Consider the following 15,205-nt stretch of genomic DNA (forward strand, 5'->3'; position numbering starts at 1 on the left):
AGCCGCCGGACTGTGGCGTTTTTTTACCGTCGTGTTACTTTTAGCAAGGCAGCCCTCGCCTTCCTTTAATTAGTTTTGACACTAAGGTGGCTTTCTGCCCGCTTCCTACGGAGCGCAAGTCGTCGCTGCGCTGCTCCTCCCGCTGCCCCCACGCACGGAGCCCCACGCGTGTCCCCGTAAGCCCTTAAAGCGGGATAGGTGACGGCAGCGGGGAGGGTTATCAGCCCGGCGGCAGCCTCCCCTCGTCCAGATAAGGCGGCGGGGAGGGTGACAGCGGCAGGGCCCCCCTGTCGCCGGCCCGGCCCGGCCCCGCCGCTGGCTGCCTACCGCGGGGAAGGGGCGGGGAGCGGCCGGGCCGGCGGTAAACAAAGGTCGGGAGAGGGCCGGGCGGCGGGGCAGGGCGCACCTGCTGGGGCAGAGGGCCCGGTCCGCCCCGCACCCACCTCTGAAGTTCTTGATCACGAGTTTCTTGGAGGAGGCGGTCGCGCCTCCCCCTCCTCCACCTCCTCCTCCGGCGCGGGTGGCGGCGGCCAGCGAGGCGGGCTTGGTAAGCCCGTTGGTGTGTCCCACCAAGGCCGACAAGTGCGGCTTCTTCTGGGGCTCGTCCGCCATCTCCGCCCCGGGCGCCGTGTCCGGCCGGGGCAAGGCGCTGGGCTGGGCTGGGGCCGGCTGGTCCCCGCCTCCGCTCTCCTCCTCCTCCTCCGCCGCCACCCAGCCGCCCTCCCCTACCGCGCCGGCTTCCCGGCCCTGCCGGCGGACGGCTGCCAAGTGCCGCTGGGCCGGGAGTCACCGGCAGCCGCCCGCCTCCGCCCTCCCCAGGGCGCCCCGGCGGCCGGCTTGCCGACCGCGCCGCCCAGCCCGGGTGCGGAGCTGGGTCTGTGCCCGGCTCCAGGCCGCTCGGGCGTGCGGGCAACCGCCGGCCCCGCTCACAAGATGGCTTCCCGCGCCCGGAGCAGACCCGGCGGGGCCGAGCGGGTGGCGACAGCGGCTCCCACCATCGCCTCGCACCCCGCCGTTCCCCTGCTGCGCCTGGCTCCATTTGCTGGTGCCCCGCGCCCAGGGGCGGCCGCGTCTCCCACCCTGAGCTGGGTTTTTCCGCACGGGAGAAACAGCAGCGCCGAGCGGCCGCCCGCGTCCTGGTCACCGCAACCCCCAGCCCAGCCGGGGCAGGCCCGGGCCTGGCGCTTGCCAGCGTGCCGGGGCACCGAGCGTGCTCCTTCCGCCAACTCACGTTGGCGCTTTTAAGAACGACGGTTTCAAGAGTTAAACGCTCGGTTTAAACTTTATGTGCACAAGCCCCCAGAGACTCGCCCGCGCTCCCGGCGTGCGCCGCCGCAGCCGGCAAGGAGGGGAAGCGGGCGGTCAACCCGTGCGCTCCTCAAGTAAGCGGCACAAAGCTTCTGTCAGCGGGGGACCGGGAAGCCGCACCGGGTGCCTATCAGCGGGCACACGGTACCGCAGAGCCTGGAGGTCCCCGCCCTGCCCGAAGCGAGGAAACACCAGCGAGCAGAAGCGCAGCAGAACAGCCCCGCTGCCCGCAAACAGGTAGCACTGCTCCGCGCACGAGGTTTATCACTGACGCACGCCCTCGGGCCCCGCCCACTGCGCTTTCCCATTGGCTATCCGGGACAAAGCCACGCCTCCCGGCCGCCTCGGCGGGCGGGGCAGGGTGGTGGGAGCTGCGAGTCTGTCACGTGGCTCGCCAGGTCTCTCCCACCGCCCCTCGGGTGTGGGGAGCGCGCCCGTGCTTTGCCGGATACCGGAAGTGCGGCAGCCGTTGGCGGAAGCGCGGTACCGAATGGCGGAAGTGGTGCGCCGTGGCTTGAGGGTGGGCTTGCGGTGGAGCAGGGCCGGGCGAGGGTGAGGGGCGGAGGGGCCGCCGGGTGCATGGTGGGGGTGCTGGGGAAGCGGGGCCGCGTCTCGCCACCGCGCTTCTGCCTCTTCTGGTGCCTGCCCTCGCGTTTTCGGCACCCGCGGGCTTCCAGGGCCCTCTCCCTCTTCGGGGCCCTTGTGGCGGGGTTTCTCCCGCACACACAGCTTCCCCGGGTAGGCAGCCTGTGTTCCTACCCTGCTGTGCTTTCCCCGAGGCCCCATTCCTGTGCCCGTGAGGCGGCAGGAGCTGCCCATCAGCGAGGGATTTGCTAAAGTCATCTCGTGTTTTTTCAGAGCCAGGCGGGGGATCTGTGTGAGGTGCTGTCGCTTTGCTCGTCTCTTAAACACCCGTTTATTTTGCAGAATGTGACACATCTGCCTTTTATCTGGGACTCCTGCCTCTTACATTTTAATGGCGCATATCACCATAAATCAGTATTTGCAGCAAGTAAGCAATTTTTTTTTTTTTTAATTTGTCAGCACTGTTATGTGATGTATTATTTCTTTGCTGTAAATACGTTACCTTGCTTAAGAAATAAATCAACCTGAAACGTGTGATATGGTAAAGAAGTATACTTCCTAATTCTGTATTAAGTATACTGGCTGTGTGCCAAGGATGTGTACCTGGAATTTCTGAAAAGCATCATGGTTGCTGATATAAGGGATAGTGAAGTAATTTATCCATAATAACTAATGTGGTGGGACTGTGCGTGCATGCAGTAACAAATGGAGCTCAGGGGTTCAGGAGGTACAGGAATTTAAGTACAGAGAGGCAGAGAGACAGTGTGTATGTCATGGATGATGGAGAGACCACAGCAGGGTCACAAGGGTACCAGGTAGACTGAACTTCCAGTGTCAAGCTTTTAGTGTGACCACTCTTACTGCTTTTTTTCTGAACCATCATATTTTCATCACTGTTGCCATCTCACTTAAGTCAATTGAGTGAAGGGCACAAAAATAAAGTAATTGTTTGGTTTTTAGTCTCAAAAATGGAGTGGCTGAGATCTCCCAGGACAGTGATCTGCTCTGAATAGTCAGCATGTTCTCCAGCTGACAGTCCATTTAATGTTTAATAAGATTTACTTCCAAAACACAAAATTAGTTCTCCTTTACTTGAAAAAAAAAACCAAACCAAACAAACAATCTCTGAAATAGTTTAAGCAGTTAATTTTCCCTCTTTTGCTGCTTCCTTTGCTATTTTAGTCTATGATTTTTTCCATTTCGTATGACCATTCCGTACATCAAAACCTTTTTTTTTTTCTATATCAGGACACAAAAATATTACAAATAAAGCGCAAACAGTGGGAAAGAAACTCTAGAAGTAATATCTAAAACTGCTTCCACAACTGAAGAAATTTCCAGCTTGATGTCACAATAAGCTGCTCAAGCAGACTGTTTTTTACAAGGAGTTATCTTTAGAAGGGAGCAGAATGAAACGGTTCTTCCACAGAATACAACATTTATAGTCTTAACAGCTTTCAAAAGTATTCTATACAGAGGCTAGTCCAATATCAGACATTGCCTTTGGAATGATGGCTTCGTGTTTAATACGTCTTCATTTTTAAGTGTTATTCAAAGATTGTGCCTTCACATATATGTTTGATGCCCCTAAGTCCAACTGGAATTTTTAAAAGCTTAACCAAATCTGGTGCACAACTGCTGTTTTATGATGCTAGATGCATGTAAGTTGTTTGGGGATTCTCTGGTTTGCTTGTATCCTACAAATAAGGAAGAAAACATAATAGTGGTCACCCTACCTTCTTCCTGATGCCGTTTTGGAAAACAGGTGTGTTGAAAGTAAAATGTTGATTCATTTAGCTTTAAACCTTTAAAAACTCACCTTTGGGTTGGTGGTAACAATAAGGTGTTTTTTGTTGTCGTGTGTAAATATGTTGTATGGCTATGTCTGGATTTTGTTCTGTAATGTGTCTGGTTTTTTTTGGTAGGTACAAGAAGCCATTGACAGCAGAGATGGACAATTTTGTGCAGAATTGGTATCATTTAAACATCCACATGTTGCAAACCCAAGGCTACAGGTTAGAATCTGGTTTTGACCTTTCTTTTGGTTTGCTCTCAGTTTTCCTAGCTCTCCATATGGGTTCTTTTCCATTGGAGATAAACCTCAGAAATCTGTTTCACAGGCCAGAGCAGGATCCCCTTGTAGGTTGGTTTCCCCTTTCTTTTCACAAGGATATTATATGTTTCAGTTTTGTTTTGTTTTGTTTTGTTTTCCCGGATGGCTTTTTGTGTTTCACTTTGAATTGTTTTCTGGGTGGATACAGTTTTGAAGGTCCCTTCTGGCCAGGTCTACGTTAATTGCTAGTGTGGCACAGTGGGAGTGAAAATAAAGACCAAAACAGTGGGTAGCAAGGATCCAGTGTTTGTGCTATACTCATTTTGGATTATTAGACAGAATGCACATTACAGTGGTTGTGATTATTAACATAACTTAAGGTTCTGATAGATAGCAAAGGCATGTATGCATGAAACTGCCATGACAGAATATCTTTGGGATGTTCTCTTTCTGGTACCTTAGATGTTCCTTTAATGTTTCATTGATTTATTCTATCCTTAGCTTCCATCTCCAGAGGAGAAGTGTCAACAAGTTTTGGAACCACCATATGATGAAATGTTTGCAGCCCACTTAAGGTAAAGATGGACCAGGAATGTGAAGTCGGTTGTGAAGCATCCGGCAGGCATGGGTTATAGCCTATCCTTAAGTTTACTTTGTTACTTTTAAGGGCTTACATCTGAAAACTTGGTATTTATTACTCTTATCAATAATGCTAGAACTGCAGCAAATAAAAACCTTCTCTTCTCCATGTAAAGTTTGCTTTATGTAGCTGGCAGTCATCTGCATAGAACCATTGACACAGCTTTTGTTTTGGTACTTGCTGTTTCCTTTGCTTTGAATTTACTAGCTACACAACAATTCAGAGTGAAATAAATAAGGGAAATAAATATTTTTAGTGGTGAATTTTAGTCATAAAAGTACTCTTAAGAGCTTTAGGACCTAAGTAATTCTCTAAGGCTTTCATTTAAAAAAAAATGCATTAACAGAGTCTTCAGTTCACTTTCAACAGTCTTGGAATTTTTTTTGTCTGTTCTAATCTTGGTGACAGTTTCAATAAGTGTTAGCGTGTTACAGCTGATACTGTGTATATTATAGAAACAAATCCGCCTTCAGGTCTCAGATCAGTTTTCTCGAATTATCCAGCTTAATGCTATGTTAAAATACTTGTGCCATTTTGTTAGCAACATTTCTAACCGTATTTCTGTGTCTTTCTTAAATAAATTGTAAAGCTCTATGCATGTTAAGATGCAAAAAGAAATATTTGTATTACATCTGTGATATTTTCTGATGCACTAATGCACCTTTTCTTTGACAGATGTACTTATGCTGTTGGAAACCACGACTTTATAGAAGCATACAAATGCCAAACAGTTATTGTCCAATATCCTTTTCCATAAATCCTATATGTTGTTTTCAGGTTAACTATATGTCTCCTTGTGGAATAAGTTATCTTTACCTCTTTTAAAATCTAATAGAATGTGATCTGCTTCCAAATACGTCTCAGCTATTTAGGTTCTTAAGAAGGGAAATGCAGATACACTCTTCTTTCAGCTTTCTGTAGGAGTAAGAAGGAATCTGTCACTTTGCTCTAAAATAGAATATTGATTTCTCACAGAGTGCAGGAGACCATCAAATCGTTAACATACATACATCCCAGTTTGTACTTGGCTGAAGGGGAAGATAGTGATAAAGAAAGCTGCTCTCTTCTGTCTAAGCGACCAGTGTTTCTCACAGCTGCTGCTGCACCAAGGAGTGTGTGGCTGTGCCTGCGTTCTTCCCTGCTGCCTCTTTGCATCCTGAATCCTTGTCTGCTTACTTTGTTGTTGGTTTGTGCCCTTTCATGTAGTAGTACGTGGTACCATACAACTGCTGGTTTTTACATTTGTGCTTCATTTCATAGTGTTTTAAATTCTCCTCAATATAATACATCTTTCCTGCGAGCATTTCAGGCACATAAAGAGGAAAACTGGTGAGTACCTCATAGAGAGCTGCTAGAAACTAGACTCTTATCTTTCACTAGCATAATACCATAGTAGTCAAACTAAAATTACGCCTGTTTTTTTATTTATCCCCAGTGATACTTAAATGCAGCCTGACTGGTTTTGCTGCCTGTTTGAGTTTTTAGGTCCAAAAGTTTGAGCTCAGTTATGTAGAATGGTCCATAAGTAAATGTGAATAATTTTTTTTAAGGTGAGATAATATTTTATTAAAGCCACTGTAAAAAAAAATGTTTCTGAATTAGTTCTTTCTCCAGTGTAAGATTTCTGAAATGCTGAGATTTTGAAGGCCTTTTAAAAAGTGCATCCTTCTTTATTTAAAGATTAATGTATGCTTTTCTGGCTTTATGACCAACTAGCCAAAAAAAAAAGCTTGTTTCTCATGTCTTACTTGTTTCGTGATTTGCTCATGCTAATGTATGTTTTACTTTTCCAGGGCTTTACCTATTATGTATGCTGTAGCCCTTGATCTTCGAATTTTTGCTAATAATGTAAGTAGATCTGATTAACAGCCTCATTACTTCTCTACGTTAGGATTTTCCATGACAGAAGTATTTTACACTTTATTGCATAGCCTAATTTTGGTCAGTACTATTTAACTCATTGTTTAGGATTTTGTTGCCACACTAAATCAATCCAATCCCGTTGCAAAACTAGGTTGCTCCATCTGCCTACCTTCCATTTGCATCTGGAACTAGGGGAGTTCTAAGGACCTACATGCAACTTAGAGCATATAAAATGATTAAGTACTATCTTTATAGAGTAGCGTGGTGGGACAGCTCACTATTTCATTGTGTTATTCTTGGGACTTGATGGAGACATGCGAGACAACTGAGCTAATCTAACCGCTTGCCACATCTCAAGAGGGAAGTTTCTACTTCCTTTCTGCTCTTCCAGTTGTGTGTACTGCTTGTGATGCTCATCAGAGCCCTTGCAGAGTCCATACAACTGCTGACAAAAAAAAACCCACACAAATTTTCATTATTTTTCTCAGGCTAGTGATTTGAAATAGCTTGTGCAAGGATCTAATGAGAACTGCTAGGCCAAGGTGAGTGTCAGGATTGTAATCTTGCTTCTAGTTACTTTACCTGAAGAGGTGGAGCTAGAGTTCAAGTTAGGTTAGAGTTTGACAGTATCTAGTGTTTTCAGTGTTTGTCCCCTCAGCAATTCTTGTGCCCACCCACCTACAAAACAACACATTTGGCATGCTTGCACAGAAAATATTTTTTGTGTGTGTGCCTACTCTGTAACAAGTCTTGATTCCCAGTCTGAATGAGGCAAATTTGTATATTTGAGATTCATGAGAAAGGGGAAGTTGGAATCAGTCATATTGGAAGTGTTTGAACTCTGTCTTCTAACATTATGTTCAAAGGATGCGGAAACAGAGAAGACTTCTTCAGTGAAGGATGCATTTCCGTTACTTATGTTTCAGCTAGTCAGAATGCAAGCATTATAATAAATCTTATTAGAAAGCACGTAATAAATATCTACTCACTAATTTTTTCCCCCACTCTTCTTAGTTGTTTTAAGTTCTGTATTAGTCAGTGCATGGATCTTCCCCATGTGTTGTTGCCAATTTGTTGTTTTTTCTTGCCACTGTAACATGTTTTCCATTTCTTCTGAAAATCCCAGGTCCTAGCAGTGTGTATTAGTACTAGAAAATGTTGAATGTGGTTTAGAAATAAAATTTAGCCTTCATGGCTGTGAAGAGAAGCTTAATTATAAATTCTAAAACTCCATAACTGGGGAATCAGTTCAGTTTTCTTTTGTTCAAAATACTTTTTTTTTTTTTTTTGCCAGACTCTTGGTCTTTGGAAACTTGAGTTGCAGTGTTATTGCTTTGGTTCAGCTATCAGGTGGTCCTGAATTTAGGTTTCTGAGAGCTGCATTAAAGCTTAGTGGCTCTAAAGGTAGGAGTGGTCAGTGCTATTTTCAAAGGACTGTTCTCCTGTGCATTAGGTTTGGTACACGTTCAGGAGCCTCTGTGAGTGTTCTCTTCTGTGAGCTTGATTACCTTCTGGGGGATAGCAGGCAAGAAAATCTATTGCTGTAAGACTTTTTTAAATGCTGTATTAAGGAAGCAAACCATTCACGACCCAGCAAAGCAGGATGTGGAATTACACATTGTTTCTTGCTGTGTAATGATAGGCAGATCAGCAGCTGGTGAAGAAAGGGAAAAGCAAAGTTGGTGACATGTTGGAAAAAGCAGCAGAACTGCTGATGAGCTGTTTTCGAGTCTGTGCCAGTGACACGTAAGTGAAAGATCCTCAATAGAACTTGTGCTGTTAAATTGTTAATAACTTGATGAACTTTACAGAAGATTTTTCCATTTACTAAGACCATGTCTGGTTAAGAACAAACAATTCGAAGGCTTGTTTCCTCTCATTTGTAGTCTGTTCTCTCCTGACTATTAACTGCAGCTGGAGAGGCCTCCCTTCAGGTTTAACATTCCTGGCAGATGTTGTTGGGAGGGACTGATTATGTCCCTGTTTCTCAGGAAAGATCTTTAACACTTTAGTGCCCTGTGCAGTTTTGAAGTTTGCTTCATTATGGTTAGATGGAGAACAGGTGACTCTTTGCTTTCCAGTCTTAGCAATCTTAACACTTGTGAAGTGGAGAAAATGCTTTTTTTCCCCAACCATCTTTCTTTCACCTTGAATATTACAAGCAACTGCTATGCTAGTGTATGTGTTACCTGTAGACTGGAGTGAGGATCCTGATGCAGATGAATAATATTTTGCATGACATCATTTCATTATGTTGAGGAGAAACATAGCAGAGCTGTTTAAAATTTAGAGATGGGAACTCATGTTCTGTTTTGACAGTGCTGGTGTGGTTTAAGACAGGGACTTTGGCCTTTACTTTTATTTTCAGACACCTATTTTAACCTTAAAAGTCTATAAAATATCTATGGAGGGAATTTACCATGAGGACAAAATCATTATTTTTTTACAATATTCAGTACTAGTAGTTTTCTTTTCTTTTCTTTTTTTTTTTCTTGTGACAGTCGAGCAGGCATTGAAGATTCCAAAAAGTGGGGCATGTTGTTTCTTGTGAATCAGCTGTTTAAAATTTACTTTAAGGTAGGGTTCAAGTCTGGTAAGCTGTGTTTTATGTTTCATATTCTAAGTCAAACTCATCCTGTTTGTGTGATATATTATCTACACTCTCTGAGTAAAATGCCTTTTTTTGTCTTTTTAACAGATCAACAAACTCCATCTATGTAAGCCCTTAATTAGAGCAATTGACAGCTCAAATCTGAAGGATGAGTATAGTATGGCACAGCGAGTTACATACAGATATTATGTTGGACGTAAAGCCATGTTTGACAGTGACTTTAAGCAAGGTACTGTGAGCCAGTAAGACAGATCTGAAGTCTTGCTGTGTGCTGTGAAATCTGGTTGATGTTGTGTGTCTGTGACTCAAAATGTGTTTAGAAGGTACAGGTGTGTTTGCATTGATCAAAGGAAAAATGTTATGCTGAAAGATCCAGGGCGCACAGGCTGTGTTGCATCAGAGATGAAATTGCATGATGCCCAGTAGTATATTGTATTATATGCCCAGTTTTAAAATATTTGTGCCAGTGAAGTTCTCTGTAGTCTTATGCATTATGTGCATGCATAATAAAATATACGAGCGTCCAAAAGAATAGGTTTGTAAAGGTTTCCCCAAGGACGCCTTGCAGCTGTCTTCTTCAAGTTGCTGTATGCTATGAACAAAATCTTCAGCAAACTGTTCTGTAGAATTAGTTTCTCAGTACATTGATTTTTGGAAGATGTAGAAACCACTTTTCTGAGATTTCTTATTAACTAATAGAAATGCTTATAGAACTGACCTAAGCCCCTGAGCAAAATCTCTTCTGGAGACGGTTTCGTTACTCTAAACAGTGCCTTCTACCTGTCATGCTTGTCATTTTTGTCTCTCAGCAAAAACTGATGAGAGATTTTCCTTGTCCTGCTGTGTGATCTCACTGGCACATTTCTGCAGTTCAGCAGATGTGTGCATCGCGTGCAGCTTTCATCCTCTGAAGAACCTGATCTTTGAATTTAGAAAACAGAATTCTGCTTCTTGAGATTCTCCCCTCGTATAGTAGTAACACAAAATGAGCTGAAAATTCCAATACTGATTGTAACTATTACCTCTGACATTTAGGCCTTTACAAGTTGGGGTTTTTTTTGACTTTCTGAAGGAGGACTTATTTTTCTGGTAATACTTTGTATTTTGTGTGAATCTCCAATAATTCTTACAGCATTATTCTTAATGTATGTTGATTGGTGTGCTTCTTTTTATATATGATTTCAAATATCACGTGTTCAAGCTAGAGATGGACACTGAGCACAGAATTTGGGTTACAGTTTTAATCCGTTTTTGTTGTTGACTAGCACTTTATTTGTGTCTGCAGCTGAAGAGTATCTATCATTTGCCTTTGAGCACTGTCACCGCTCAAGCCAGAAGAACAAAAGAATGATTTTGATATACCTGCTTCCAGTAAAAATGTTGTTGGTGAGTTGATGTTACTCTTCGAAATCACTTTTTGGGGGGGCAGATAACCCAACTGATGCTCATTATGGTTCTTGTTTTTTCTTTACTGGGATTCAGGGGCGGTCTATGCTAGATCTAGCCAGCATGTGCACATTTTTTTTGTGAGAGGATAGAAAATGTTGAATTGTAATTCGTAGCAACACAGGAAAGAAGAAAGGGAAAAACAAAACAAAACAACCACAACACACCCTCCGCTCTCCTTTCCCTCCTGCCCTCCTCCCATCCCTGTAAAGGTGCAACCTGAGGTTACTCCTGTAATAAAGATAACTTCGAGCTCTTTGGAGAAACACCAATGTGACTTGGTCACATAGCAGAGCACCTGCCTGGTGATGATAAACTCTGCACAGATGGGCCAGGTAATGTGTGGGTTCACTAGTACAAATCTGTCTGCGACTTTCACCTGGTGAAGGGAAGGAGAATGTGCAAATAGATGGCAGAAGATGACTGAGGGGGGTTTGCCACAGGAGAGAAAGGATTCTTCTCTTCAGGTTTTCTATTTGCACCTTGTGCATTCGCCCATTCCAGGCATGTCAGAGGGCTCATGAAGTAGAGCATTTTGGTTTTGAGCAAATTAATGAAGATTAGTTATTATTTGATCTTTATTCTTTCTATTGAAAGAATTAAGCACATCTCTGCTTTTAGTTCCTGTCCTTCCCTATGTGCTGTGCTGGTATTAGCGTATCCCTGAGTTAGTGGGATTATGTAAACAATTAGTTTAGTGTGACTGAGGGCACAAGAACTGAATTTTAGCGTTTCCAGTTCCTGCCTCTATTACCAAAGTTACCCATGGGGAATGTTGTTGTCACCTGCTTCTGTGAGTTGCCATCTCCCACCTTTGCCCCAGCCTGTTTGACCATCTTCCCTTTTCCTTTCTGTGCTCCCTTTCCTGTCTCTTGCAGTGTTACTCAGTTACTTTGCAGCTGTATTTCCATAGTGGACATCTCTCATTGGGCAAAGCATAATATGACAAGTGGCTTCTCTTTTTCATTTTTTTGTTTATTGACTTTCTTACTGGTTGTTTTCAGATCAGTCAGTTGATAAAGGAAAACTCATAGTCTTCCTAAAAACTTAATCCCAGTCTTGACTGGGTGAGTGCCTTTAAATTGGTGGGTCACTTAATGCCTAGAATTGCTCTGGCTTTTCTGGAGCAGTTCTAGTGTAAAAGACACTAAAGAAACTAGATAAAGGTCATTGTTTTTACAGTTGCTTTTTTTAATCAGAGCCCAAACATTAACATGAACCTTAAACTCTAAATAGCTTCGATAGGGTTTTTGTTTATACTTAGCAGTTCTCAGTAGCCATGCAGCTGAGTTCTGTTCTCAGCTAATCCTCCAACCAGGAAAGGAGTTACCAACAGCATAGCATGATGGTAACTAAATTTAAAGTCTGACCCAAGTCAATATGCAATCTGATCTCTGCTGTGCAGGGTGAAAAGAAACCCAAAGTTTCTTTTTGATAGTATAGACAGTTCGCTCTTACCTGATCTAGCAATGAGAATTAATTTTGTTTCTTTAAATTTAAACTTCCTTTTTTTTTTTCTTTTTTTCTTTTTTTTTTTTGGTGTGTTTCAAGAGGACATTTTTATTTCCATACAGAAGCATAGTGAGGAAAAAATCTGGTACAGACTGAGCTAACACTACACAGTGCTGAAGCACTGCTTGTATTATTAGCAATGCTTGGGATTCTCACGGTTCTTCTGTTTGCAGATTAGGTCATGCAGCCATGACATAAAGTTTGGATCTTCCTTGGCCTCATGTCACAGGATCCTGATTTTACAAGTTTTATAAGGGTTCTCCAATATTAAGAAACATCAAGACTCCCTAAACCATGAAAAAATAGGTAGTTATCGTGAGCTGAGCTACAAGGTATTTGGTGAGGCAAGGAGATTATTTTACAAGTACTTCTATTGAGCTCTTGTTCTGTAGGAAAAAAAAAAGTGGTTAAACATTTGTCTTTTCCTCTAACAAATGCGTTTATAGCTTACTAGATTACATCTAAAATGCATTTGACTTTATCCTGGAAAACCTGGAAACCATTTCTTTTTCAGGGCCACATGCCAACAATTCAGCTCTTAAAAAAGTATGACCTTATGCAGTTTGCTGAAGTAACAAAGGCTGTGAGGTATGATGATTACTTTATTGCATTGTGTGTTAGTTCAAAAAGTAGTATGGAAAAGGTATTTATGTGGGATGAGTGAGGAAGGCAGGGGAGGGGTATTGCTACCAAGTCACAATTTCTTTTCTCATTTGGGTGAGACTTTCTCTGGTTTTCATTTCCTCACCCTCACAGTGAAGGCAATCTTCTCCTCCTGAATGACGCCCTAACAAAGCACGAGACCTTCTTTATTCGATGTGGAATCTTTCTTATCCTTGAGAAGCTGAAAATCATCACATACAGAAATCTCTTTAAGAAAGTGTAAGTATAACACAAACTACCTTTTTTGCAAAAGCAGATTTAATATGGCTTCACCCAGGACTGAAATGGAAACATATCTGCTCCTTAGTTCTGAGAACACCGAATTCCTGTTAAAGTGAATTTATTGTAGAAAGGCCATTTTTCTAAGAACCAGAATTTTTAAGTCATTGTTTCTCAATAACAGATTTTTTTTTCCTGTTGTTTCTTTCAGATATTTACTACTCAAAACCCATCAGCTATCTCTAGATGCCTTTCTGATTGCCCTGAAGTTCATGCAAGTAGATGATGTTGATATTGATGAAGTCCAGTGCATTTTAGCTAACCTTATATATATGGTATGTGCTGACCACTTGTTGGGTCCTTCCAGACTTCACACAGTAAAAAATATTAGGTAGAGGATAAATGATTCTTACAAAAAACATCTTGGTAATCCAAGTTTTCTTGTGTGGAAAAAAAAAAATGGATTCATTTGTGCCCAAAGTGAAATGTTTTCATTTGCCCTGAGGGCTGTTTAAACTGAAGTTGAATTTTACATTACAAATCTGGTATTGACATTTCTATATATGCATAGATACTGATTAGAAAAATACAAAAGTTGTAACCATTAGCAAAAGGGATTTGTTCCTCTGCATTTGAACTGAGAGACTTGACATACTAAGGTTATAAAAAAATAAGACCAGATTTCTTTGGTTTGTTTCACATTTTATCTTTTACTCTAAATTCATCTCAGCTACTCATGAACAGATTAAGTCTTGAAATCAAGAGATTTCTAATAAGTCAGAGGTTTGGGAGCAGCATTATACTGTCAGCAAGAAAATGAACCACTTTGTGTCTGAAACAGATTCTTTGGTGTGGACTTGAAGTAACAGAGGGTGGGATTAGATGGCTGGAAGATTTATTTCAGTGTTACACCACCACATGTCTGAAAAGGAAGTACTATGTCATTTAGTTTATTAAGTTTGGAATAGTGATTAACTAAAATCCTAATGTTAATGTGAGCAAGACTAAATTTAGAAACACTTCTGTAGAGATCTGTCTCTTCAAGCAAATGTGAGCAGGCCCACAGGGGACCATGGCAAGAGGCTCTCAGTCTGACAGCACCATCAGTACGCAAACAAACATGGGTATGGTTCCAGCTTTCTGCTTACTCTGTGAGTTCACCCCCTTACATAAATTGGATCCTTACAGATACAAAGTACGGTAGCGCAGTGACTGAGTATCGACACAGAGCTTTGCTTGGTGTAGTCTGAAGACAGCTGAGGTTGTAGGCGTTGTGTTACCAGCTTCCAGTACTAACACTGTCTTTTTCTCCTTCTGCCAGGGTCATATTAAAGGCTATATATCTCATCAGCATCAGAAGCTTGTGGTCAGTAAGCAGAACCCATTTCCTCCGCTGTCAACAGTGTGTTGAGTATTGTGTCTTAGCCAGACAAGTACTTTTCAGATACTCAGCTTGCCCAGTGGAGCTGCTCCTCATCTCCCCAAGAACATTGTAAATGACCTGGTTTGTGTCCAGGACTGGAATACCAGGAGCTGTTTGTGGCTCCTTTCCCAGAACGACCACAGCTGCCAGTGTTACAAAGTGTGTTGGAATGAAATGCTGATTTTTCAGTGATGGCTTCCGCAGGCTTTCTAGATTGTTCAAGATATTTCATGAGGAAATAAAGCATTCCAAATTCCTTCCAAAGTACTTAAAAGCTTTTAAAAAGTACTTTTTGTTACCATTTCTGCATTTATCTTTCAGAAAGGAGAAGTATCACCCTTTGTTACTTGTGTTAATCTATTCTTCGGAGTGGAAATGATGTTTTCCTTCATGGTTTCCATCTTATTGAGTCTCTTCAATAGTCTTGCGGGTATTAAGTGCTCTTTTCAAGCCTTCTCTAAAAACTAGAGAAGTGCTTGACACCAAAAGCTTTACTGTGTCAGTAATACTTACGGGTTCAAATAAATGTGGGATTTTTGTCTGTAGGTACCTACAGATGGGTTTGTTTGTGGATTTTTTTCATTCTCGTAATATTTTGTTCAATTTTTGTTATGATGAACGGAAGCTTATGTAAGTAACTTATCCATAATCTGTTTTATTCTACTTCTGGGGAAACACTGTCACTGGATCCATTATTTTAAGTGTTACTCCCTTGAGGGTTTTGTATTTTGTTTGGGGGTGGTATAACATAACTGTTCATGGTAATGGGATGGTAGTTGGGGGAGGGTTGTTAATTATTTTTGAATAAAATAAAACACGTTTTTCCCCTCTTTGAGAGCTGGATTTTATTTTACCCACCAACTGGTGTGGACATAGTTCGTA

General features: G+C 42.5%; 2 protein-coding genes across 9 annotated transcripts in view; one reads left to right on the plus strand and one right to left on the minus strand.

Annotated features, from left to right (window-relative positions):
* Positions 1–680, minus strand: part of CUL4A (cullin 4A) — a 37,449-nt gene extending 36,769 nt beyond the window's left edge. For both annotated transcript variants that reach the window (XM_080346764.1, XM_080346765.1), the window contains exon 1: positions 444–680. In XM_080346764.1, coding sequence (XP_080202890.1) covers positions 444–612 — 169 coding nt within the window. In that variant the 5' untranslated portion in view covers positions 613–680. The remainder of the gene's footprint in view (positions 1–443) is intronic.
* Positions 681–1,471: 791 nt separating this feature from the next.
* PCID2 (PCI domain containing 2) lies at positions 1,472–15,075 on the plus strand. Of its 7 annotated transcripts, none has more exons than XM_080363842.1 (16): positions 1,472–1,545; positions 2,236–2,320; positions 3,819–3,908; positions 4,448–4,521; positions 5,262–5,327; positions 5,874–5,915; positions 6,380–6,434; positions 8,092–8,195; positions 8,951–9,026; positions 9,148–9,289; positions 10,346–10,446; positions 12,533–12,606; positions 12,775–12,900; positions 13,112–13,235; positions 13,929–14,051; positions 14,222–15,075. In XM_080363842.1, the coding sequence occupies exons 2-16, from the start codon at positions 2,285–2,287 to the stop codon at positions 14,309–14,311; spliced, it is 1,323 nt and encodes a 440-aa protein (XP_080219968.1). In that variant the 5' UTR covers positions 1,472–1,545; positions 2,236–2,284; the 3' UTR covers positions 14,312–15,075. The 7 variants fall into 7 exon arrangements, with proteins under 7 accessions (XP_080219968.1, XP_080219966.1, XP_080219965.1 ...); XM_080363840.1 differs by lacking the exon at positions 1,472–1,545 and adding an exon at positions 1,675–1,810; XM_080363839.1 differs by lacking the exon at positions 1,472–1,545 and adding an exon at positions 1,740–1,828.
* Positions 15,076–15,205: the final 130 nt, after the last annotated feature.

Source organism: Nesoenas mayeri, assembly GCF_963082525.1.
Source record: "Nesoenas mayeri genome assembly, chromosome: 1".
NCBI lineage: Eukaryota > Metazoa > Chordata > Aves > Columbiformes > Columbidae > Nesoenas > Nesoenas mayeri.

What these genes read in the sequence shown, in the direction of transcription:
- PCID2 (XM_080363842.1), top strand. Translation starts at nt 2,285, where the DNA reads ATGGCGCATATCACCATAAATCAGTATTTGCAGCAA. An exon ending in TGCCAAACAGTTATTGTCCA is followed by an intron (nt 5,328 to 5,873) that starts ATATCCTTTTCC and finishes TCAATATAATAC; the next exon opens with ATCTTTCCTGCGAGCATTTC. An exon ending in AGAAATCTCTTTAAGAAAGT is followed by an intron (nt 12,901 to 13,111) that starts GTAAGTATAACA and finishes TGTTTCTTTCAG; the next exon opens with ATATTTACTACTCAAAACCC.